Source organism: Varroa jacobsoni, unplaced genomic scaffold (genome assembly GCF_002532875.2).
Source record: "Varroa jacobsoni isolate VJ856 unplaced genomic scaffold, vjacob_1.0 scaffold_441, whole genome shotgun sequence".
NCBI lineage: Eukaryota > Metazoa > Arthropoda > Arachnida > Mesostigmata > Varroidae > Varroa > Varroa jacobsoni.
The window spans coordinates 278,589-302,873 of NW_019213343.1; the positions used below are offsets into that span (position 1 = coordinate 278,589).

The 24,285-nt window shown below is 40.5% G+C and overlaps 3 protein-coding genes across 7 annotated transcripts in view; 2 read left to right on the forward strand and 1 right to left on the reverse strand.

Annotated features, from left to right (window-relative positions):
- The first annotated feature begins 16,447 nt into the window (after nt 1–16,447).
- Coa8 (Cytochrome c oxidase assembly factor 8) lies at nt 16,448–18,767 on the forward strand. Of its 4 annotated transcripts, none has more exons than XM_022833242.2 (5): nt 16,448–16,483; nt 16,715–16,959; nt 17,420–17,538; nt 17,811–17,999; nt 18,610–18,767. In XM_022833242.2, the coding sequence occupies exons 2-5, from the start codon at nt 16,849–16,851 to the stop codon at nt 18,737–18,739; spliced, it is 549 nt and encodes a 182-aa protein (XP_022688977.1). In that variant the 5' UTR covers nt 16,448–16,483; nt 16,715–16,848; the 3' UTR covers nt 18,740–18,767. The 4 variants fall into 4 exon arrangements, with proteins under 4 accessions (XP_022688977.1, XP_022688979.1, XP_022688978.1 ...); XM_022833244.2 differs by having other exon boundaries at nt 16,810–16,959; XM_022833243.2 differs by having other exon boundaries at nt 16,460–16,480.
- A 430-nt stretch (nt 18,768–19,197) lies between these two features.
- On the reverse strand, nt 19,198–22,906 carry VhaAC39-1 (V-type proton ATPase subunit VhaAC39-1). Its single transcript, XM_022833239.2, has 3 exons — nt 22,651–22,906; nt 21,135–21,306; nt 19,198–20,699 (listed from the first exon to the last, which is right to left on the reverse strand). Exons 1-3 carry the CDS (start codon nt 22,769–22,771, stop codon nt 19,943–19,945), a joined length of 1,050 nt encoding a protein of 349 aa, XP_022688974.1. The 5' UTR covers nt 22,772–22,906; the 3' UTR covers nt 19,198–19,942.
- A 329-nt stretch (nt 22,907–23,235) lies between these two features.
- The window catches only part of LOC111260459 (deoxynucleoside kinase), a 7,130-nt gene continuing 6,080 nt past the window's right edge, over nt 23,236–24,285 (forward strand). Inside the window, exon 1 of one of the 2 annotated variants that reach the window (XM_022833240.2) lies at nt 23,236–23,646. In XM_022833240.2, coding sequence (XP_022688975.1) covers nt 23,532–23,646 — 115 coding nt within the window. In that variant the 5' untranslated portion in view covers nt 23,236–23,531. The remainder of the gene's footprint in view (nt 23,647–24,285) is intronic. The other variant, XM_022833241.2, reaches the window with a different exon arrangement.

A 24,285-nucleotide genomic window follows, 5' to 3' on the forward strand; every position in this document is an offset into this window, starting at 1 on the left:
GAAGACAAGTCCTTCATACTATACCTAATTCAAAGACCGGTTCAAATGGAAAATTTCCTACAGATGCTAAGAAAATCCAATGGAAGAAGTGCGAGAAGTGAAAGCCTTAAAAAAACTAGTGAAAATTGTAATTCCTGTACTATTTTTTCCGAATGACAGGCTGTCTTCTTTTCTAATGAATTCGCTCGCCATACAACAGTCTCGCTTATTAGTCGTAGAACAGATGACAAGTTCTTTCGAATACAAATGAGCAAGTATATAGAAAACCAAATAGAGAGAACTAAAAGTAAGTTAGCTAAAGGTTGTTGCTGACAGGCTTCGAAAGCGATTTTTAGAGTCAACATATCTCTGATGGCGTTACGAAAACACTTCTTTATCTCCAGCTGACGCTAAAGGTATCCAAAACTAGGCTCATTGTTTTTCAGTTAGCTGAGTCTAATGCTCAGGACGATAATGGCAAAGTTGTTTTGGATATTTTCTCCCTGGTCAGAACCGAGCTAAGGCAGAAGAAGTAGTTGCGCACTTGTCTTACCTCTATAAGTTGGGGTCTTGTTACCTGCCTTTATTTGTGCTTTACCTATATTTGTAGTACAGAAATTATCCAGAAGATCCGGTCCTTATATTAAAAAGGTGCAATAGTCGGCCATCGTTATTCGAGACCAGTTTCGAGGACTCGCTTTCAGCATAAAATTGCCAGAGATCAAGTACAATTTGGCCCAGCAGTTTATTGGTACTTCAGCTGCACATGTACTAGATATCTTGAACATAAAAAGAAAAAAACACGAAAGAACGATGAACTGCCTCTTCCTTGGAAGGAAGCAGCTACAGACAGCATGGAACACTCTTCCATCATCAGAATTTACGCGGATGAACTGAACACCCAATTAAGACTAAATATTGACTTACAAATATCATTCTCACCTATCTAAACTAAATATCAAAATACCTGAAAAAATATCGAGGAAATATTTGTAACAAGCTTTTTTTACCAAGAAATTCAGCTCTATTCACTCTACAATGGATATATCAACCACATCATACACATAAAAGTAACACACTAAACGACACCATCATTTGAACACATACCGCTAATATATTCCGACAGCCCTCGCCTCATATAAACGCGTCATCATTTCATTCTGATCCGTTATTGGGAAACGCAACCTTGTCGTTTGATTCTACGGACCACTGACACTCGCCATTCATGGCATCTACTTATATCAGCGGCAATGGTATCCGCCTCAGTCATGCGTTACAAGCACGATTTCCACCTCACCTCGCTCAACCCACAAATGAGGCCGTCGCCACGCGAACGCTAGGCAGCGTTAAATGCCTGAAGCCTCAGTCGGTGAGAGATCAGGTCGGCTTCTAACAGTCGCTAGCTATGTAACGAGGGCAAGCAGCCGCGACATCAATCACCGCGACTTGTCGCCATTGCAGGACCCGGACATGGTTGACAGTTATTAATAATAACCACAATGGGCTGCTTCCTTCCCTCTTGGTCGGCTCCGGTCGGGATAAGCGTCGTATTGTCTGGCGACGTTCCGCAGACTTCCTCACCCCAGTCATCGCTACTGTTCGCCGGCACACGCGCGCGAGCGATACCTTATCAGTAACAAACTGTCGCTAGTTTACTCACCTTCGATCTCTCTTTCCCTCTCAATCTCCTATACTTGGTACTCCGTACAATGCCTTTTAGTCCAGGACCCACTCCAACTCAGCAGAACGCATTGCCCCTTCCCTTTATCTTTGTCTCTTATCAGGTGACAGACTACTGATAAGCCGGTTTCATCGTTGTCTTCTTCAGCTCCAGGGGCTTCTTCTACTCTCTCTCTCTCTCTCTCTCTCATTTCTATCTCTTTCTCTCTCTCCTCACCCGCAGCCTCTCTTTATTTTCGGTTTCCCGCTCCTCGCTCATTGTGGTTTATACAGGCGTATAAGCGAATGTATGTGCCAGCGGTGTCGCTATATATGGCGCGTCCAAGCTGTTTCTTCAGCTTCTAGTCCCCCTCACGCTCTTTTACGGTTGGTCATTCAAGCCTGATTCACTATCTTCATATACGCCAGCTATCTCATTCTTTGCTTTCTTTTCGCCATTTGATCAGGCTACTTCTTCCTCTTTTTTTTTTTCTTTTTTTTTTGTTAGCTAACCTATTTGTTTGCCGTCTTTTACCAATGGCCGTTCGTATTCAACCGCACAGTGAACTTCGCATGGGATTTACATACTCTAGATCTTTCTTTCTTTTCTGTGCCGTCTTTTTTCAATCTCCCCTCATTGTGCGCTGCTTCAGTCGTAACGCTGCTTGCTTCAGAATTTTCCTCCAAGATTTTCTCCTTCCCTGTGCGGTTTTACTCATTTATTCTGTACAACGTATTTACCCCTCGTTCAGATTTTATTCCTCCAGCTACAACCACCCCCAAGACCAACACTGGCAGCGCGTTATGTGCGAATGTGTGACGATTATGTGAGGACCGTGAACCACCGGCCGTGCATTTCAATCCTTTCGGACCGCCACCCCTTAGCGCTATTTGCCTCTATACTGAATGCAGAATCTGCTTAAATGTAAAGGTGTGTGTGCTATCTTTATCTTCTGCCCTCATTTCCCCAATGCCGTTCCAATCAATATTATCGTTTCCTTTCTTTCATATAGTCGTCACATTGGACCGTTGTAATAGTCGCTATCGTATTGTCGGGGTTTGGTATGCGCTGACTGCTTATGGGCAAGCGGCCGTCTTTGTCCTTGTGGCTTTCTCTGCTTGCATCCTGTTCACCTTAATAGGCGAGCCGTCACAGCGACTGCTCTCTGCATCGCGTAGTCTTGTTAGCGTTAGTATCTGGCCCTCCTGCGGTTGCCCGCTGCTGACGCTTTGTTCCGTTAACCTTTTTTTTTGGTACGCATCTCCATCCACACCATCGCTGCTTTCCTCATCTTGCATGCATCTTGGCTGCTGGTTCTCCTCTTAGATATCCCTTAGTTTAAATCTGCCCTTGTTCCCTAGGTATGTTACGCTGGATGCAAATCGGCGGAAGCACTGGAATCTGTTCGCAGTTTGTGAACCGGAACCATCAATCGACTGAGTCCTAGGACTGCTACTAATGAATGTGTCGGTATGGACACGAGAACCATGACGCCACACAATAAGACGCGGACTGCCAAAATGAAGTGACCACAGAGCGAACGTTGAGATATACATTGAACTGTGTATCTAAATTCTAAAGTCTACACCGTAACAATTAAACGCATATCGACTACGTTACATTTAGAGCTCGAAGTCGATGTAGGAGGCAGAAAAATTGAGGAAAAGCTGCTTAAGCAACCGAAACGTGTCGGTCCTGTATATTCGGGACACGAAAAGTTGAGATTTTACTCGGAGAAATTCTTTGAAGGTATGTATTGATCAAGTTCTCGTAGATTATCACTTCATCAACTGCAAGATCAAGCCGAAATTGGGTCTAAGGCAAGCAGAATCGTATAACTGGGACAAATAGGACTCGCGTTGCGGGAAATCGAAAACATGGTTGTGTAGTTGATCGCATATCGGCAATGTTTTTTGCTAGATCATCGTGTACTTCGCTCAAAAGATACACTAATGGCTAGCTCATTAGAGCTAATTAGCTAGAAGAGAAGAAGGAACAGATTTTTAATTTCGCAAAAAAAACACGTTACCACGTGATACAAATATTGCTCGAACAGCGCCTATTTATACTTATCTTTATTAGGCTATATATTTTTTTGTTTACCATTTTATTGCAGATCCACTTTTTCCTATACAAACCCGTACAGACCACAAATTCTATGAACGGGAAATGAAAAAATTATTCTATGGGTGCTTTGTGGTCTTGGTCGCCGCCAGACATGAAGAATCGAAAGGGGCATAATTCATACATAATTGACTGGTAAGATCTTAAACCCACTCATAAAAAAAGTTCAGTATCTATGGTGCTTCTTTGAACATATACATTCCTTGTCACAATGGTGATTTTTATATGGTGGAAGCAATGCTATTTTGAAACCAATTTATGCCACAATAAGCAGGTCTTTTTTTGCAGAAATGACCATTTAAAACAGTTTTTCTCCGAATGTCTAATACCCAAAACATAATATAAAAATAACTCCTAACGCTTATACCCAAAAGTACCAAAACGTAATCGAAATATTGCCTTACGATCGGTCTTTGGCAAACGAGCGAAGAGCTCGCCTCCACTTTTGGCCCATATACTCTCTTCCTGTCTATTATTTACTAACTGCAAAAGAAAATACGCAAAATGTTCTTAAGGACCAAAAAAACGGTCAGCTTTTTACTTAGCCGTCGGTAAAAAGCCGCTACACAGTAGATTTCCCCTATACATACTATGAAGAACACGCACGCGTTTAACGTCCGAGAAATTCTGGTTTCACTCATCTTGCATTTCACATAGTTCCTATTGGCTGGCTACTTTCTGTTATAAACATTCTCAAGTTAAACGTCATTAATGATGTATGTTAATGGCGTAACGTCATCAACAAGGAGTGTGTCTATGCCGCCTGAAACCTGCAACGACTTTTCAGTATATCTAGCAATTTTGGCCATGTTTTTGACTCACCCGTCGTTGGTTACGTTCGTGATGGCTGCTATGTCCCTAGTCGAGTTGTCACGGGCAGCCAAAGCGCGGGGTGCAATGCAGCCTTCGGAAGTGCTTTGCGAAATTGAATTGGTTGTACCAGCGGCTGAAGAGCTGGCTGAAGCTCTTATATCGGCTTCGGTGTTGGGCGATGACGACTTCCGTGAGCTGTTCGGTACCGCACAGAAGGCTGGCAAAGGCGGCAACATTAAGGTCAATACTTGTTTACAAGGTGAGCCCGGATCGTCGCCTCTCTGGACGAGCCCCGGATACCGTCACTCTACAATAACGGGCACGAAAAACACGATGAGGCTAGTTACGAGCTCGTAATAAAAAACTAGTCACGGAATCACGTACAATTAATCAAACACCTTGAAATATGCGGCAGGGTATATCTCGGTTTATCCTGGCTCTTGTCTCTTCAGGGCACTGCTAGAAGTTCTTCGGACTGGAAGAGGAAGTCCAATCAATAGGTGATTTTTCCTTATATATTTAAAAGTCGCACTTCGGATGGCAGCGAGGATCAGACCGTTTCCGTTACTGGACCGTTTATAAGCAAACGTTTTTAGTCAATTCTAGCAAATTTGGCCTACACCGCAGAATGTCGACTTGCTACCGATAAACATTTCAGAACAAGTACAATTCTCAAATAGCAAACATGTGCGAAGTCGTATTTTTAATTGTGAGTATCGGACATCTAAACCGGCTATGCATTTAATTACAAAGTTGAGCTGCGGCGCACTTGTTGGAACCCGAGCGTACCTCACGATCCGGAACAATATCCTAGTTTACCTTATTTTCGCGCCTATCATTCAAAATTTGTCTAAAGATACAAACCGATTTAGGTTAGTTCGTAGAGCTACCAAATATCGACGCTCTAATTCGAAGACCTGAATCTATCAATGCAAAAACCAAACAAGAGCACCTGCCGCTTACAAATCATCGACTACGTCAGCTGATGGCTTGATTTTCGTCGACTAATGCTTGGGATACCAGTTAGTGATACATGTTTTTATGTTTTATTTAAACGAATCGCTACGCACGGGGAAATATTAAATGCGCTTCCAGCCTCTGGCCAATGTTCTGAGACGCAATGAAGACAAACACTCCTCAACGAAGACGTCTTGCTCGCGCGACCGGCGGCAGGCTACACTCAGACTCGATAACACCTTGTTCCTTATCCTATTCGAGAATCGTCCTCAGACACCATAAGCCAACGAAAAGGGGCCAAGTAAGCTTCGATAAATAAGGGCTAGTTTGATTGCATATCACTTTAAGCGGTGGGAATTCGTCGACGCGCGGTGCAAAAAATCGAAGTCTGCTGTTTGTCGGCCGGAAACTCTTTCGAAGTCTCGTCTTGCTTCAAAAGCTTTTTTCGTTACTGTCGCCTCGTGTTTGTCCAAGTGAGATACTAACAACCGCTGCTCTACAGTGCAAACTACACACGGTTTATAGCAGCACGGGTCGCCCTCTGCACCGTCAGCGCGGGGAGTACAAACGACACAGAGTGCATCAGCAGGCTCCCAAGCTCGGAAGATGCAGAAACTGGAGACCCTGTGGATCGCCTGACCGGTTACAAAGCAGGAGCCGGCAGTGCGTTAAGTTTCTACGATGCCGTCGTTGTCGATAGATCCGTTAGAGGGCGTCAGCGTACGCCGATTCGAGTCTCGGCACGACTGAGTGTTCGAAATACTGTCAACCAGCACTGCGATGTAAAGTGTATGGAGGCCAGTATCCTGTGCGCCGGATCTAGGATGAATTCTCGGCTGGGTCGAGCGCCCCCAGACGGATTTGCACTCGTAGGCATCCGTTACAAGCGGGAGGTCGCCTCCAAGCCGCTCCGCCCCTACAAGCAAAAGGCGGGGCTAAACAATCTACATATCGATCAGGGGCTACTTGCCGTTCAACAGTGGCGTAGCGAAGTCAGTGTTCACAGTCATGCAATAAGCATGGTCGAAAATCCGAGTTAGCCTCAGGAACGAGTGAATGGATATGATAGTTGCTATGAGCTTGAAATACAGGGGCAAAAGCTAAAGCAAACGGCGGGTTGCTTCTTTCCAAAGATCAAAGACAACCTCCGTTTCCCCCTGCTTGTCCCGCAAGTTGCCAGCAGCAGCAGTGCTAGAAAGGCTCAGTGGGAACAACACAACAGAGAAATCTGCGGCAGCATAGAGATGGTCCCGCAAGAGGACGACGACGACAAGACAAAATAGCGCAGCCGCAAGAAATTTTTAACTTGTTTGAACAATGAAATGTTTTCGGACTCCAGCCGGTTGACTTCAGCCAGCCCACAGTTGAGTATTAAACAGGTTATTATCAGACGGGACTAGTTAGGAGTACTCCATAGATGATGGACAGTAGCTCTGAAGCACTTTTGCAATGCGTATAGCATAGCATTGCCAAAGATAGCAAGCTTCAATCGAATACTGAAATAGTGTAGTTATGAAAAAAAACTCGGTTGATAGGCAAACGGAACTAGATATGCGTTGAAACAAATGGTTTATAATAAAAACACTCGTATAGCACAATTTGGCTAAACTAGACAATAGCTGGTAATTAAAGGCCAGCTTCGAATAATAGAAATGGCCAGCTCTTTGATCGCACAAAAGCTTTCAACGTAAGACCTATCAATTGTGTTCTTGAGATCATAGTATCTCAGTTTAAAAAATAGAATAGTGGATATTACCGATGTGATTACTAGTTTTCCCGTTTGATATTTGCCAAAATAATCATTACATAAAAAAACATACAAAGTTATAGTAAATGACCTGCCCCGGATTCACAGGCAAATGAAACTGTTTCTTTTTGATCTACCTTACCTCTATGGGGATGATTTTGTGAAAGCCATTACTTTTCGAAACCGAAACATGTTAACAACACCGTTCACTATGGCCGAGCAATTGAACGTACCGAAACAATACATTTCTATACGAAGCTAGTTTTCCGAAGTGTGCGTTTGTTTCTCTGCTGCCCTCGCAAGGGTCATTCTCTTCGATTGCTCGTTCCTCCAACTAGGTACATAGGTCACCATCGATCGCTTGATCACCATCGAGCTAACCACCATACACGTGTCGCACATGACACACACGGTTTCAATATAACGATAAACGCTTACAATTTCCTGTTTAACGCTCCCCTTGTCAACGAACCCAACACGATGATGCTTTCCCGATACTATACCGATATTATCTTCAATAAAGGTCTCAATTTGAAATAGGTTTATTATGTGCTGCATTCGATCCAAAAGGGTGAAAAGATAACAACTGGAGTTGAAAGGTGTCTGCTAAGGGGAGGCAGGCAAAGGGCAAGTGACTGTACGAAGGTTTCAGTCCCGACGGGCTTCACTTTTTTTCACTAAATTACACAGTCTGCTACTAGAAAATGATTCTCTATTAGAAGTCAAAGACGCAGTGAAACGGAAGATTTGTTGAAAGGACGGTCATACACTCTTGAAGAAATGTAATCACTGCTCGGTTTCGTACAGTTCCTCATAGTTCTCTTCTTATAGGTTCTTTATGGTCGTCATCGATTACCCCCCTAACTTTATAAAATGTTTCTGCTCTATTTAATAACTTGCTTCGTTGAGAGCGAAGTATTAGATTCTACTGATGACACTACTGTAACTTCTAACGATGCCCCACTAGAGAAGGCTGACGTAATACGACGGCGATAATTTCCGTTCAGTGGCAATCTTGACGAAACTGCACAGCTCTCAAACTTTCAGGCGCCATTAATTTCGGTATGACTCGCCATTTTTAATTTGTGAGAGATAATTTGTAATCAGAGAAGCCGTATTTGACAATGTTGAAAAACTACATTTTATCCTAATTGATATTTAACCTATAAAAATATCCAATTTTAAAATCAGAAGACTATTTCCGTAGTTGTAGTAGGACAGGTGCCAAAGGCGAAAAAAGCAAATCAACCATCGGCAAGCAAAAGTATTGTCCACTCACATTAAACTGTTATCCTTTAGTTGATGAGAGTGTGAATACGAAACAAAAACATAATACTAATATGACACTTTTAGGACATACTAATTTTTCATACGAAGAGCCTTTCGTCCAAACGAAGGTTAGAAAGGCGATGTTCCAATGTGCCTCACAACGATCGCTACGTCAATCATTAATATTACTAATAGTGTTCAATTGTAGCCAAGGCCAAGCAGCGCAGATGGCCTGCCGCAGGCAATTTGGCTTTTTTTCTTTCGAATTCTCGATACCCAGTTTATAAGGAATATGGCCTATTCGTATATAACCAACACAGCACCTCGAAGCTCGCGGTGACTAATTTGATGTCGTCAGACAGAAGGAGGCTACGGAGATCGCTGTTGAATGATAAAAAAGTCACGTTCGCTATTATAGACCGATTCGGATAAAGGCAATCACGAGCTGACACCGCACAAGGGTCTACATCAGTAGAACACAGCCATCAAAATGTAAGCAATATTGACAGAAAAACGATCAACAAAGTAATAACAACAGCCACACTGACAAACAGACGTCTGAAAAAATGGTCCTGCAAAACACTGAAAATATACACGCGAATTAGGCTCTGCTAAGGTCTGTGACTCTAAGGCCAAAGGTTTTGAACTATGACGATTTTCTTCGACGATCTCTCCTGTTAATTCATATCGATATATGTTGATTGTTCATCACGCTCATGAACAACTTGTAGCTTCTTGCAGGAGATTCAAGCCATTGGCTGCAGCTTTACACATTTACAAAAATCACATCAATTTCTTAAGTATTCTAGCTCCGTTATGATACACATGCACATTTACATGCACATACCCATTGCATGACGTAGAATACGGCTACAAAGCCTGTGGCGTCCTGTAGACGATATCGGCTTAGCTTGTCTACATGCTCTATTCTTTTGTGTTTTCTGAGTCTCCTAAGCCTAACGATAGTTCCGCAGAGAAAGCCTTAAAGACTGGATAAGTACGGAATGTCTAAAAAAAAAACAAGTTACAAGTGTCGAAACCTACTGTAGTTCATCTATCGTGTCTATATAGACATATTGCTAATTGTACTTCGGTGACCTGCTGCATCTCCTGTTTGGTTTCTAGGTTAGCTAGCATTTTACAAAGATATGTAATGTGCCCGGTAAAATTATTTTCGGAGAAACTTTAACTATGTATTTCCGTACGCCTTCTTTAGATTAAGGTTAAAAGTGAAATTCGTCTGTGTCCTGTTCATCGAACTTAGCACGCCAAATACATCGTCCCAAAGGAAACTAAGATGTGAAAAAAACGCAGACGCATGAAAATATGGCCTAAAAAACTAAGGTGAATATCATAAAAAATATTCCGGGTTTGTATATATACAGGAAATCTATTGACTGGCCACTGACTCCCTCTAATCACTTAGTTTGAAGCGTTGTCAGGATTTGGCCTTTTTTTTTTTTTGAGGAAAGAATAACTCAAGATTTTTACTTGAAAACGAAACAAATTCTGAGGGAGCGATATCAGCGATAGAATCAATGATTCCAACGAACAGCTTCCTGACAGCCGCTCCATAGTTTTCAAACGCAGAGATATAATATCACTATTCAGTGGAAATACGTTAAATATGGATGCGGGCCATTGCCTTGCCATTCAAACTAAGCACAACAAGGACGTATTAATAAAAAAATCCTCAAATAGCAACCTGATTGGCGATTAGACTAGGTGTCAAAGCCTAAATTAATTACCTTATAATATGGACACGCATTATGTGTTACCAATCCGTAAAAACGACAGATATTACAACCCAACACACCTCAATTCATAGATAATTTAGCTTTTTTCTTTGTCTCCCTTGACAGTGGTCAGTGGAAGCTTTCGACATCACCAGCGTTTCAACATGTATGATTATAACACCATCCACGCGTGATTACACAATTAAAATCATATCTGAGCGGTCATATAGAGGCGGGAACATCTTGTGGTCCAGTAAACAAGGCCCCTCAAAAACAGGACACTTCGACTGATAGCTGATGGAGGTGCCAGCTGCCGATCTGGACAGCGATTACTCCATTGCCAGGACGGTTAATCGTCGTTTGATTTAGTACGCACCAATCGAATCCGAAGCGTTCTTTAGTCTGCTGTTTTCTGACACTACAATTTCAGGCAACATTTCAAACTAGTATAACCACACTTTTGTCAATAGGGATTTCGATTTGCAGCCATTTTCTTGTCCTATCTGCATTAGCCTTAGCTAAAAAACGCTGGCGATAGCAGTCGATTCCTCCATCCAGCCCCTTCTCTACATGAGCTCTCGTACCACAAATCAAAGAACAGTTGGTCGTGTGCACAGTTGTTTCATACGTTTAGGAGCTATAGGGCGCCTCGTTCGTGTCCTCTAGAAAAGTTTTGACAACCACTACCAAAGAACGAACTATCCTGGGACACCTACGAATGATATCGTGACAAAAGACGTAAAGACAACGTCTCTAGGTTAGCATATCGCAACGACGTATAGTAGAAGGATACTGTGACGAAATTTTTTTTGAGGCTGCGTAAGTTTTAATACAACGGTTAAAAGGTAACACATTTAAGAGATCATCTCTAGAACGTTCCAAGCCGAGTCGGCAGACCAAGTTCCCGTTTACGCAATTCACCAAATTATATTGCTTCGGCTGAAGCAGCTCTTACTGTTTTCCTTTATGCACTTGTGAGCCTGTGAAGTTTCCAAAAAATATTCGCTAAATCCATTCTCAGAACCGATATTCTATAAACGTATTCTACTGCTTAGCACCCTCGCGTTCTGTTTTCTTGATGATTTAAGCGCCGGCCAAGGTCTAATTTTGCGTATGTAATCAAACAGGCAACGAATTGGCGGCGTATATATCTTGTCTCTCTCTAACTCTAACTTCTTTCTTTGAATAATTTTGTTAAGGCTAAAGCTTACACGATACCGTATGACCTTCACAAAGGCCTAAGACTGCTCCCAATATAAAAACAAGTTTATTTGTTAACACGACCCGTATAATATTTATATGCAGATGCTGTTAATATAGGAATTACTTTTGGAGCTATACAGGCAGTTTCATCATGTATTTCTATAGAGCAGTCCTTGTTTGACCATTTCTTTTCACGAGGGCTCCGACTATCGTTTTTTTTTTACTTATGCGTATAGAACACTGTGCTGAAATTGTTTGGATATATTCAGAAATTGGGGTCGGTTGCTCACAAAAAAAAACCGGGCCTGCTCCTAATATATTAGACGAGAGCGTTATAATGACCTTTATTAATAATCTTGCAGGGAAAGCTAGATCTTTCCGAATTGGCACATTATTAGGATTATTATTGTTCCTTGTGAGAAGCACCGAAACGTTTATACCCATGATAGTTCCCTTTAAGGCTGTGGTATCCCTAACTTCTATTTTCACAATGCTTGACCCGAACAAGGAAATGTCAAAAAACAGATTTTGTGTCCGAGCGCAACACGAAGTGCGCTGCCCTCGTTTGTCACTGAGTTCCATGTTTTGAGTTCCGCTAGCAATATCTGAGTTTTTTAGAGTCAAACCTAACAGACAAAAATAGCACACTTCAGTGAGTAAATTAACAGTTTGAAGTCTATCTTGTTGAATACTTGATCGGGTTTTATCTATCTAGAATATTTTATTGACGACATCGAAGGGTTCAACGGGAAGCTGCAAGTACTGCGCTCACTACATTTTAGCGGTTTCGGGCTCTGACACAGTTGGGACGATAACCCTAGTACGGTAATGGAGAATGCCTACAGAGTAGCGGTACGGTGCAACGTAACTTCACGTACGAAGCCAAACGTGGTTCAATCGTCACGTCTGTGCGATCACACCAAATCCTCGACGTCCCATTGGTGCTGCAATTGTCTGCAAGAAAATAATCTCTAGCTACATGTACATGCACTCGTATGTACACCCGAAAGAAGACCGAGATCAAGGTAGCACTTAGAGAATGCTCTCGATACAGGCTCAAGTACAAGTAGTGATGTCCGACATTCTATGCAGAAGTTTAACCGATAGCTTGTAAATGAGAGACTTAACTACACGTGGAACTATTTTCCAAAGTTCGTGATGTTTCTTTAGTTTGTTTCACGTCTCACCACGTTATAGAATCGTCGGAGATAATCAAATCAATATGCCTATCCCAATACTCATAAATATATAGTTCAGAAAAAAGACGTTTCTATACTAACGCATGCAGTAGGGGCAAAAAACTTATTTCCGTCCGTTATAAAACGTTGTGCGGGAAAACAAACGGTTTGCTCCTGTCTCAACCTTTATCCCAAGATTTCACGCGCAGTACTAAAACGTAAACAAAGTTTCCACCTTGGAAAAGGCGCACGTTAGACCCAATTGATAATATGTGTGCTTAACCATTTATTTGCTATTAGTAATTTCCGTTGATCAAAAGAGGTCGTCTAATCTGAACGAGCTGCCAAACCTAGTGTGAACAGTTACCGTTTTGGTCTATGTAAATTGGGACCAGGAGGCTGGAACTTTTGAGTACTCCCAGTAGCTGTCTATCCAGATTAGGAGCGTCCGCCGTATCGAGAGTATCCAACCTCGAAGTCCCCTCGAAAAGGACGACAATTTTCGCTCAAACTTGATAGCATTTAGCAGCCATGACAATTCAATATGATTCTTCTTTCTTATTTTCAATGACTGACATGAAGATAACGTAGTGATACAGATACAGTTCAGTGATATCAACTGTGAGCGGAACTGATCCCTATATTAATATCGTCCGATAAGTGATAAGATACTCGTCACTTTACGTGATAACGTGATTAATACTTGGTCTAGTACTAGTTTGGTCTAGTAATAGTACAGATCTAGTTTAAGTTACGGGAGGCAGAATATTAACAGTTCTCTGTTGGTTACCTTCAGAAATGCCACTAAAAGTCTCTTTCGAGCTGATCCGCTCAAAATAAGTTTGAACAATTATTTTTTAGAACGCTAGATTCACTAAACGTAAAAATAACATCGATATGTTCAAAACAGACAGATATGTAAAAAAAAAGCGTATGATTAGGTGTTACCGATACAGAATAAATTGAAGAATAGGACAAGCAGAAGTAGACAGATCTGTACGAGTTGTTGTTGTTTTGTAAACAAAGACTTGTTATGATTTTTGTGCGCTATATGTTTGTCGCTTGCTTGCCACAGAAAAACGTCACGTTATATATATATATATATATATATATAGATATCTTCATCAAACTTAAGTGACGCGTTTGGTTCTTTGCCTATTATGTCTGAGATGACTATTGTCACCTTTTGAACGGTGGATGATGTGCATCAGTTTCATTAGAAGCTTTCTTTCAGAAGCTAGTTAACTTCGGAATAAGTGAAAGCTGAACGTAAGACTAAATCCAAAACGAAACTTAAGTTACCGGTTTCTTAATCCTGACAGCATTTGAACTGGTTCAGCTTGATATTTAAATACTTAAGCTCGCAAAGTTATCACGAAAACGAACTATACCAAATCAAGTTTGGTCGATTGAGAAGTTATCTAAAGACTCCTTCGACACTAGTTAACACACTTAGAGGTGTTGAATTTAGTGATTCGGTGCCCCGAATTATGATTGCGAGCACGTTCCTGCCACAATGGCTTTTTGCGGTACTTGATTAATCTGATTTTTACATTTAGCGCTTTGTCAGACAGAAGTTGTCGCATCATCCCCGATCGTGTCAAAATCGTTTGTTTATAGTAAACATTCGAGACTGTCCTCAACTCATTAATCTAAAACGCGTACCGAATGGTATATTGAAGATCGAAGACCCAGATAAAGATTTATGAGCGGCACAGTGTAATCAGATGTTTTCAATCGTGATAGATTTTTCCTTATTAACATATTATAGCCAAATGCAAGCTGCCTGGGCTAACCCGTACTTATAATGTATGTTGAGAAACGCATTTACTTTAGCCATGGATTGGATCAAAGTCGTTTACAAATACAGATTGGCTTAGCTCTATCAATACGGTCCACAAAAATACATGTGTCTCTTTATAGATACAAAACATACATATTGAGTACCAACTTCTTCCTAGGTCCTAACTCAGGAAACAGTGACTATTTTATGTGAACTGTGTGTTTAGCAATTCATGTGCATAGGCCAAAATATTAGCACATACATTGGACTTTCGAATGGTTATTGACCGTTACCTAGGTTTTAGGTGGACCGTTTTTCTGGCCTTGAAGTCACGTGTATCAGGTAACATGGGTCGGCATTGACGCCATTTGAAAGCTGGGATTTGGCAGTAGTGGATTTGTTCAAATTGTTGTAAGGACTTTATTCGAATTTAGGATAAAGCTCCTAAAATCTGTAGAAGTCTACTACATTTAGCAATTTTCTTACGATAACACAGATGCTACCATGAGAAAAAAATTCTACTGCTTATAGTGAGGATGCGTCCTCGTCGATTGCAGGCTAATCACGGTTCTATCGCTATTATTTGGAAATTCCGATGTGAACGATTATAGCCGTAATGGTCGTAGAACGATTTGGTAAAATTACTGTGAAGGTTCAGCAATAGCGGTCTGTGAGTAGCTATGATACCGCCAAGGAACTAAACATGGAGCACGGAACAGCTTTAAACCATTAAGCTATAAAAAAAAAAGCTCAATGTTTTTCTGCGACACGAATTGACGCAAAAATGACGCAGCGAAATCGAACCATTTCGAACGAAGTGGGTAGTCACGGACGATGAAAAGTAGATCATAGAAAATAGTAAAGTACAAATAGAAAAAAGCAAAGAAAAAGATCACAATCTGTGACAAAGTCCAGATCACCGCAAAAGAGGGTGATGCCGTGCGTGTGGTGGAATTAAAAAGAAATCGCGTATTATATGAGGTGCTGCTGCTGCTGCCGCCGCCTGGAAAAATCATTCACTCGGTTTTTTCTAAGAATATAGAACGTACTCCGGCGGGGAGGCTTGGGCTGCTAAACGCTTACGTGAAAGGAACAGGATCAGTGGTTCGAGCTTTGTTATGGAAAGGTTGTACATGCAATGTTTTATAAAGTCAAAATATATAGAAATTATTTTGATTTTAAATCTTTTATATCTGGCGGTAACAAAACTTTATGTATCGTTTGCAATAGACATGTGGACCATATTTAAAAGTCAAGCGAATAACTTTAGTACATGGTGCTAATTGGCTCTTTTCTATCAACTAATCTTTCGCTTTTCTTAGACTCAAACTAGAATGCCCTGAGACTGAATTCCTTACACGAACGAAAACCATCCATAATAGTCGGCAAGATAACTGCCTATATATTAAACGCCATTAACAAGGAAACGCGTAGACAGATCTGATTCGTTGCTGATATCTATGTATGCTCTTTCCCATGTACAACAGTATACATGTACATATTGTTAAATATACATAAATATTGTTAACTAAAGGAACTTTCTAAATGTCCTTTTTACACAATAAAATTTTTTCGCTTCTTCAAACGATATTTTCAGGATAACCTACGTTTATTTATACGTATTATACAAGCTTACTGTATAATGAATTTCCTTTTCTTTTGTTATCTGCTGTCCGGTAAGGAATCAGAACGGTTGTATCACTGTTTTTTGTATATACCCTATCCCCCTCACCGTCTACCAGTACCTTGTCAAGCATTGAACATTTCAAAAATATTATTCTTCCTTTTTTTTTCTACACAAACAATGACACGAAAATTTCAAAAGCGAATTAAGTGTTTTTCCAGAGAACGATATTTCTTATTTAGAGAAAGGCACAATTGATTAGGGTACTCTTGCATAATAGATACGCATTAAAAGAACGCCCTTCCTTGAAGGAATAAAAAAAGCTAACGAAAGAGTAAAATGAGTCATGTATTTATTTACGTTTCGGGTTGCAGACGATGCGCAAATAATTCGAACCCAGCTGGAAGGTTGTAAGTGCGTTTTTACATTTGCTACTGAAAATTGCTACTAACAACGACTCTGGACAGTTTCAGTCATAAATAATGATGGACTTAGGTTCAACGTCCAGTACGTAATTGCTTGCGGAAAGACATCCTCGCCCTCTGTGTTGTTATTAAATTTCTCTCAGTTGAAAAGTCTTCGAGATCTAGCAGTCTTCAGTTGAAGAGAAAATTGCTTTTTTTTTGGTTTTTTTTTTACAGACAAACGCATTTACTTAAGAAGCCTCTTTATTAAAAATCGCTTGCACTACTTAAATGGCTTTAGTAGACCTTACGCTTAACTGTCACTTCCTTAGTCAGTTTTGGATCAGTGCCGTTTGATAAAGGAACGAGAGATGTCTTTAGTCCGGCAATTCTCATCGAAATTGAGACGGGGGAAAGCTGAAATAACTAAAAATCCCGAGGAGCTTCGTCGTCAAAACCGCCAAAGAGCTATCCATGACATAGTAAGTAAGATATCCAAATTCTATCACGACCCCGCATTTTTTTAGGCTATACTGCATTTATCGATGACGACAATTTGTATACTGTATTTCCAGTTGGCGATTTTCCATTGAGCCAAGTGATTGCATTGTACTGATTTTTTCGATCATAATGACGACTGGATATAAGGGAATCTAGCTCATATAAATTCAATCAAGGCTTTTCATGTCGTTTAAACTTTGGAAAGCCAAAATGGACGTTAAAAGCTGTTCACGTTCCCTCCTAACAACACCGCCGTGGTACGTGGCATCGTTCATCGATTGTTCATACGAACTGCTCGAAAGAAGAATCAATCTGAAATCAATCGAAGGTATAGCAAAGAAAGGTAGATGTGAAGTTATGCTATCAGTGTTAAATTATAGAAATGAAGAGGCGTCAATTCCCATTAACGATAATTGTTGTGAACTAATCCTATGCTTGCAGGATCTTCCTCGCACTTTGTTGACTCACACGGTCGTGGCGCCTCCTCACAGCGGATCTAACCTTCGGCGAATCTATATCAGAACCCCGCAAAACGAGACACTGGCCGAACGGACTTATCGGTAGGTTTATTAAGCTTAACAGAAAATGAATCCGCTCTTTATGTATTGATTTATAAAGAGGATCAATTTTTTGCCTCTACTCTAGGCAGTTATTGTTCTATTTATAATCTATTTATGACCATTTTAGCAGATATTATTCGTTCGCAAGACAATTCCGAAATCATAACGTACGCGACTTTCAACGCAATGCACAACATGCCCATCATAACAGGATATTTTAGAAGTTTCACTGAACTCTGTCCTTCGTGCGGATGATGTCTGTTGTGCTTCAGGGAGGCGTACGACGACGTGCAGCGATGGAATCAGCATTACTGGAATGAACATAATCAATTGTTTCAACAAGAAAAAGCTCGCTTCGTTATGGCCAATAGCTCGAAACAGAATTTGCAACCTCTGGACGCGAAGAGAATGGCCGTTTTCTATAAACAGTTTCTTAATAACAACCAAAAAAAACACTGGAGGTAAGCAGTTGCTTTCTCTCTAATTGATAATAGAATTGTTACTGATAACGTTCCCTCCAAAAAGAGGATCATTACGTTAACCATGATATATTACTAGCTCGAAGAGACTTTCGGTGTTTCAAAACTATGCATTTTTTGTCACCTGGTTATTCGTTAAATATTAGCGTATTCTTCTGATGTCTGGTACTCTTAAGATTGTAGATTAAGTGATTAGCCCAGTAGTTAGTAAAATTTTTCCATAGCAAATGCAAGACGTTCTCACTAGCATTATTCGACCAAAAACGAGATGCATAATCGGTTCGGAAAAAAAACTAAAAAAGGATCTTTAAAGCACACTTTTTCAGTGTGAAATTTCTGGAAAAACAGAAAGGGCTTGTTGCAGCCGTTCTATATGGCGGTAACTCTAGAATATGCAAGCCTACCTTATCGGCAGCAATGTGGACTCTGCGCCAACACAAGGCAGTCTATAAGTTGCGTTACGTTGCCTCTAGAGCATTTTGTACCCTAATTTATTGAGCAGCTAGGATCAGGAGCTTAAGATCATAGGTATAAACCTATTTATAAGATGTAATAATATTGTGGAATGATGTTTTCTTTTTTTTCTTTTCAGTTATAATTTAGAGTGGTATCGCCGACACTTCAGTCTATTACCGCTTGAATTTCGTGCACGTTTATCACGGCTAAAAATCACCTTTTTCGGGAGTCGAGAAAAAGGCCGAAAAAATAAAATTATTTACTAGGTTTTTGTAATAAAATTGTAATTCTTAATTACTGCATAATTCTTTCCCAATTTTTACAAGGTGTATGCTTATATATTAAAGATACATATGTCTTCTACTTTATATCTGGAAAAAATGTGCCGATAATTTATTTTCGTCGCCATATACGTGCGTGTATTACTGTTATATGATAATGAACCGTCTTGTCAGTTATAAAGGCGGTGAGACAATGCATGTGCGTATTAACCTCGACATTTTAAAAAAATCATCAAATTTATCATTCGAAAGAGAGTTGTAGCAGAGCTTAAGCTTCGTGCTGATGTAACCGCTAATCTTAAACTTCATTGTACAGTTACAGTTTAATTAAAACCCTATGCTTGCAGAACATCGAGACTGATAAACTGGCGATGCACCAGCCGGTTTTGACAGTGTTTTTTCTACTTCTATTGTTATAGCAATGGAAAGGGAGGAGCCAAAACTCACTGGCATATTTTATCCAGTCGTACTTTATTTATCCTTAGACCTCATTCAATTTAACATTTTCGTTAGACCTTACTATATATGCTCACGTTGTATATGTGTGCTTCTTTTCTATACCATGCCGTCTTCAACATGTGTGACTGCATCATTACCTCTAAAAGTTGCAGGTGTTTTACGTTGTAACAACGTAAGGGATTTGACATCGCCACTAATTTCAGAACAGACTCAAAGGCCGCGACTTCAAAATAGCGCCTCTATATATTTCAGTCTGATAAGAGCCTCTTCACACGCTGATACATGTATTCATTCGGAGCTGCAAACTTATGCTTACCTCATCGCTGAGCCTACTCATCTTTCTTGTCCCTCTTCATTTCAACCAACTATCGTTAATAATTGTTATTCTAATAATAGTACTATTTATAAACAAAAACCAAGGATGACGTGTCGAAAAACAAATCATCCATACACACATAACGCATCCTAATTCGATAACCGCTTTTCAGTAACAGCTTCGACTTTTCTTCTGTTTGCCTCAACGTCTAATTTTCCTGTGATTACTGCTCGGCCTCGTATTGGCATAATTCAGTCTTCGATGATGCAATTCTGTTCAACTGACCTAGCTAACCACAACTACCCCACTTTATTTCCCACCCCTTGTTTTCGGAGGACGCGATGCCCGTAAAATTTAATGTGTAAGACTTCTGCTTTTGACGACAGTACACACTAGCCTGCCATAGAACGAATCTAGGGCAGAATAGGAATGTAGTTGTCAATTTTGGATCGGTGCCTCTGTGCAACGCATTCGGCGATCCAGACAATGTTTCGCGCCTCCTGCTCCTTAAGCTTGACATATGAATAGAAAACACCGAAGTGGAACTGTAGCATGAACGAGTTGACGTTGAGCTGCACCTCGAATTCGAAGAACTTGTCTTCGAGCGTCTTGTCTCCACTTTCATTGCCAGCGCCTTCAAACAACGCCTTATATTCGGCGTAGTAGTCGGCGACCATCTTGACTTGATCGTAATCTTCGGCTTTGGCTAGCGCCGTCAAGCCGTCCGGATGAAGTTTCCCACAACGAGGGAATAACTTCATCCTTTCGTCCCGTTCGAGCTCGGTGCCGAACGAATTAATCGTGATGGTGAACGCACGGCGATCGGCCTCCAAAGCAAGAATTTCGCACATTACTTCGGCCGTTGTTCCGCCGATTTCCTTGCAGAATTTGTAGAACGCCTCGAGGTAGGCTTTGTACAGGGTATTACGAATGATCTCGATGTTCATTTCATCGAGATCATGCTCCGAGATACAGTCCTGAAAGAACGGAGCTAACGGCGTATCGACAATGACGGCGTTATATAGTTCAGCCGGATTCTGCGCGATGTTAATGGCCTCCATCTGATCGAACGATCCAAGCGGGTGGCACTTTGAAATCAGCTCCGAGATGGGCCGGTGGTGAAGTGTGCCCGTGATAAGTAGGACGATGTTATCGATCATGTACGAGTACCTGAGCGTTAAAAGAGGCGCGCGTTATTAAATAATCAATAAGTACTTTACTAACCTATTCGTGTAGGGTAGTGGAAAATGTTGTCGCACACATGGCGTCGTATATATGTATATATATACGTATATATATGGCACATGACCATGATTCTAGAAAAAAACGCCTACTTAATTTCTGACAGTTACCAATTTGTCTTTTGCCGTTCTATGTTTATAATCTTAAATAATAAATTGTAATTTATTTTTTTATACACCCGTCACGTTAACTTAATATTGTAACATATGGATAGCTAATATTGAAACTTTATGGTTATTTTTTTTTTCTAACTACCAGCGTTAATTTTTAGTAGGGCGCACGAAGCGTATTTGTATCTCAATTTCTAAATTAACTACATTAAGTACGCTATAATTACGAATATATTGTAGGTAGTGAGCATACGTTATGTAATCCAGAAACGTGGCTAGAGGTTCAGTAGCATGCGTACGTATGTGCTGGAACTCAATGACGAGCTTTTCACGAAGTTTTTCATCCATCGTTGATACAGCCAACGGTGACGGCTCATTTGCAAGAAAGTTGCCATAATCTGTCGATTGCAGGTGCAATTTCATGTCTGAAAACAATGAAACAGAACACAATTAGTTGATTCGAAGACGACCTAGAACGAGTTACCGGAACATGATTTTTGCCAGGATAAATGTGTGCAAAACAAACAGGCTTTACGAAGAAGCCCAAAATACTTGACAAATATACCATTTAAATTAACGTCTATCTAGAAGTTTTCTGATTTTTCTGCGTGAGCAGAAAATTTAAAGATCACAACCCAGTCGAGAATCCAAAAACCCTTCTTCTGTCGACAAAGATAAAGGGTACACAAGAAAAAAATTGGAGCATGAAACAATATTACTGTAAAAGGAAACTACTTATTTTGCACTTAGAAAGACTGTTACTCTCATAAATTGAGCGCTTGGTATAGTCTCGTAGCTTGCTATAAACGCTTACTAAACTAGTTGTAACAGACAGTAATGCATTTTGTGGAAGTTGACTTGTGTTCAATGTATCCAGTGGTTAAGAAAGCATGACGAGGCTCCAGTACTAGTTTTTTTAGCATATCGTGTCAAAAATGTGAGCTCTTTAGATAGCCTGGATTCGAAACACGCTGTTAAGTGTGGAGGGGACCGAATACAAACGCAGTACCGATTTAGTAATTCTAGTAAAGTACAAATGGGAAACAGGAAAGGCAACCGCTTTTCCTGTTCCCCATCTGCTAAAGTCTCCAGGCAGAGCTAGGAAAGCTAATTTGGAAACACCATTTAGCATATTTTTTTTAAAAGGAAACACTCTAGGAGAACTGAGGCAAAAAAGTACTTAACGAGCTAAGAAGTAAACGTGAATATTTCTTACTTTCATTTTGTTTTGTCCTAAAATAGACCGGCGACTAGCGTTTGCTCGATTCCATCGGTACGTATACCCTTAAATAGTGTATCATCTATCTAAATACTTTTAAAAAGTTCTAACAATAATCAATTAAGTGTTGAATTTATGTATGTAGCTTCACTGTCGACCCCCACATACGGGAACATGTCACCTACGTTGATTAAGAATTGGTTAATATTATCTCTAATAAGATATGAATCCATAATGTTATTACAGATTGCAGTTAGGATAACCTATGCCCTCCACAAAACCAAGCCACAATCTAAGCACATGCGATCGTTCATAATCTGCAAGGAGTACTAAGAGATGATAAATGCTTTCATTTCACCGCTTTCCAATGTAAAATCTATACTTGTCTTTCATGGCATAACGAAAAGAACGCCTTAATTAATTAAGTACTTTTGTAACAGATGAAAAACTGGCTGTATAAGTGCCATGGAGCTTGACGATGACGAGTCCAGTATGTTCCACCAGTGACTTTTGGTAGATGGGAGTTCAGCACCCCGGCTGAACAACTCACCCTCTAAGGTTTCGCATTGCACCAGATTGAGATAGTCGGCCTGGCGAAGGATGCCCGATTTAAAGCCGCGCACTAGGCCTTCCAGATAGCCAGCGTGCATATTAAAGAGGATTTCCAACATCGCTGTGGTTGTTGAAATTGCTTCAGTAGAAAAGAACACAGAGGTCGTTACACAGTGCTGTATCTGTGAGAGCTTTTGACACTAGTACCAACAGTACTCGCCGTGTGGCAGCAAAGAAACCTCTCTGATCATATGACCACAAGATGGCGCCCAATCGCCGGATGTCAGCTGACTACCAACGTCGTCGCGCGAAATTTTGAACCCAGTTGTAAGCTATCATATCTTTGCTTCTGCTCAGTGGAACGTTGGTAGGTGCAAAGAAATTAAGTTTGGGCTAAAGCAACACTGTAGCGTACATACGCTATACAAAAAGGAAGAATGTATAGAGAAGATATTTTCTACGTAAGTACAACGCTACGTGCTTATCCGTGGGTGAAATTCATTGCTGCGAAGGTTAGAGATACAAGAGTCCCGCTGTATAGCGATAGGCTGACCTCACATTACCATTCCGTTCTACCTGCGTTCCGTCGATTTGGTACTGGGTGACGGTTCGCGCACGGTGATTTGTTGACGGTGTACGGCGCGCAAGCTGTTAAAGATCGCATTGAGCTTTCGCTGTTGTTTACGTCATTTATGGCAAACTTGATACTTATGGCGGTGTTTGTGTAAGAGAGGGGAAACTCTGGTGATTAGGGTGTTTTCGGAATGGTACATTTTGTGTGTTTTATACGAGCATTATTGTGATATCATAGAATATAATAGTCTGATTAATCGTTGTTGTTGTTGTTGATCAAAGTTTTGGGTCGAATAATATCATAAAATGGCTAGTGCGGTAGTTACTAAAGGCCTGAGGCGCCTTGCCAGAAGTTTCGGAAGACAGACCCATTTTCTGACCGCGAGCCGTCGTCTCGTGCAGTCGTTACCAAAAATGCAGAGTAAGTGAAAATTGATATGAATAAGAACGTATTATATAATTCATCCATATAAAAATTACACACATAATGCTGGCACACCTTGAATGTGTCGCTCAGCACGTTTGTATTATAGCTGTTTAATGGCAACATGTCGCCAGAACTTAACGCTGTAGAAACGTTTGTTTGACTTTTTTTTTTTTTAGAGAGCCGCAGATCATACTTGATGGATAATATTGGACTCATATTACAATGAATTTTGAGAATTTTATATTATAGGTTCTGCTAAGTATGCGATCTATTAAAGGCGCTCACTCATTTTATACATTATACATTGCATTACGTTTAGAGCCAATAAATAACATTGCAGTATATCCATTTTTGACCTGTCGTTGGGTCAAAGAGACCTTTGATCTGGCTCACGTTTGTTCATGTTGTAGGAGATGTTCCAGTGCTTTCATCGCGATCCTGCTCAGGCAAAGCTACTGTATACTTCCGGCATAGATTTACATTAACTAATATTGAGGCTCTTTAATAAATATATCATTGCTTTAAGATGCAAAATGAATTCTAATTTTAAACATAATTTTCAGTCAGAAAAATTATTTAACACATAAAATTATTTTGCTATGAAAATTCGAAAATAAATTGAAAATAAATATC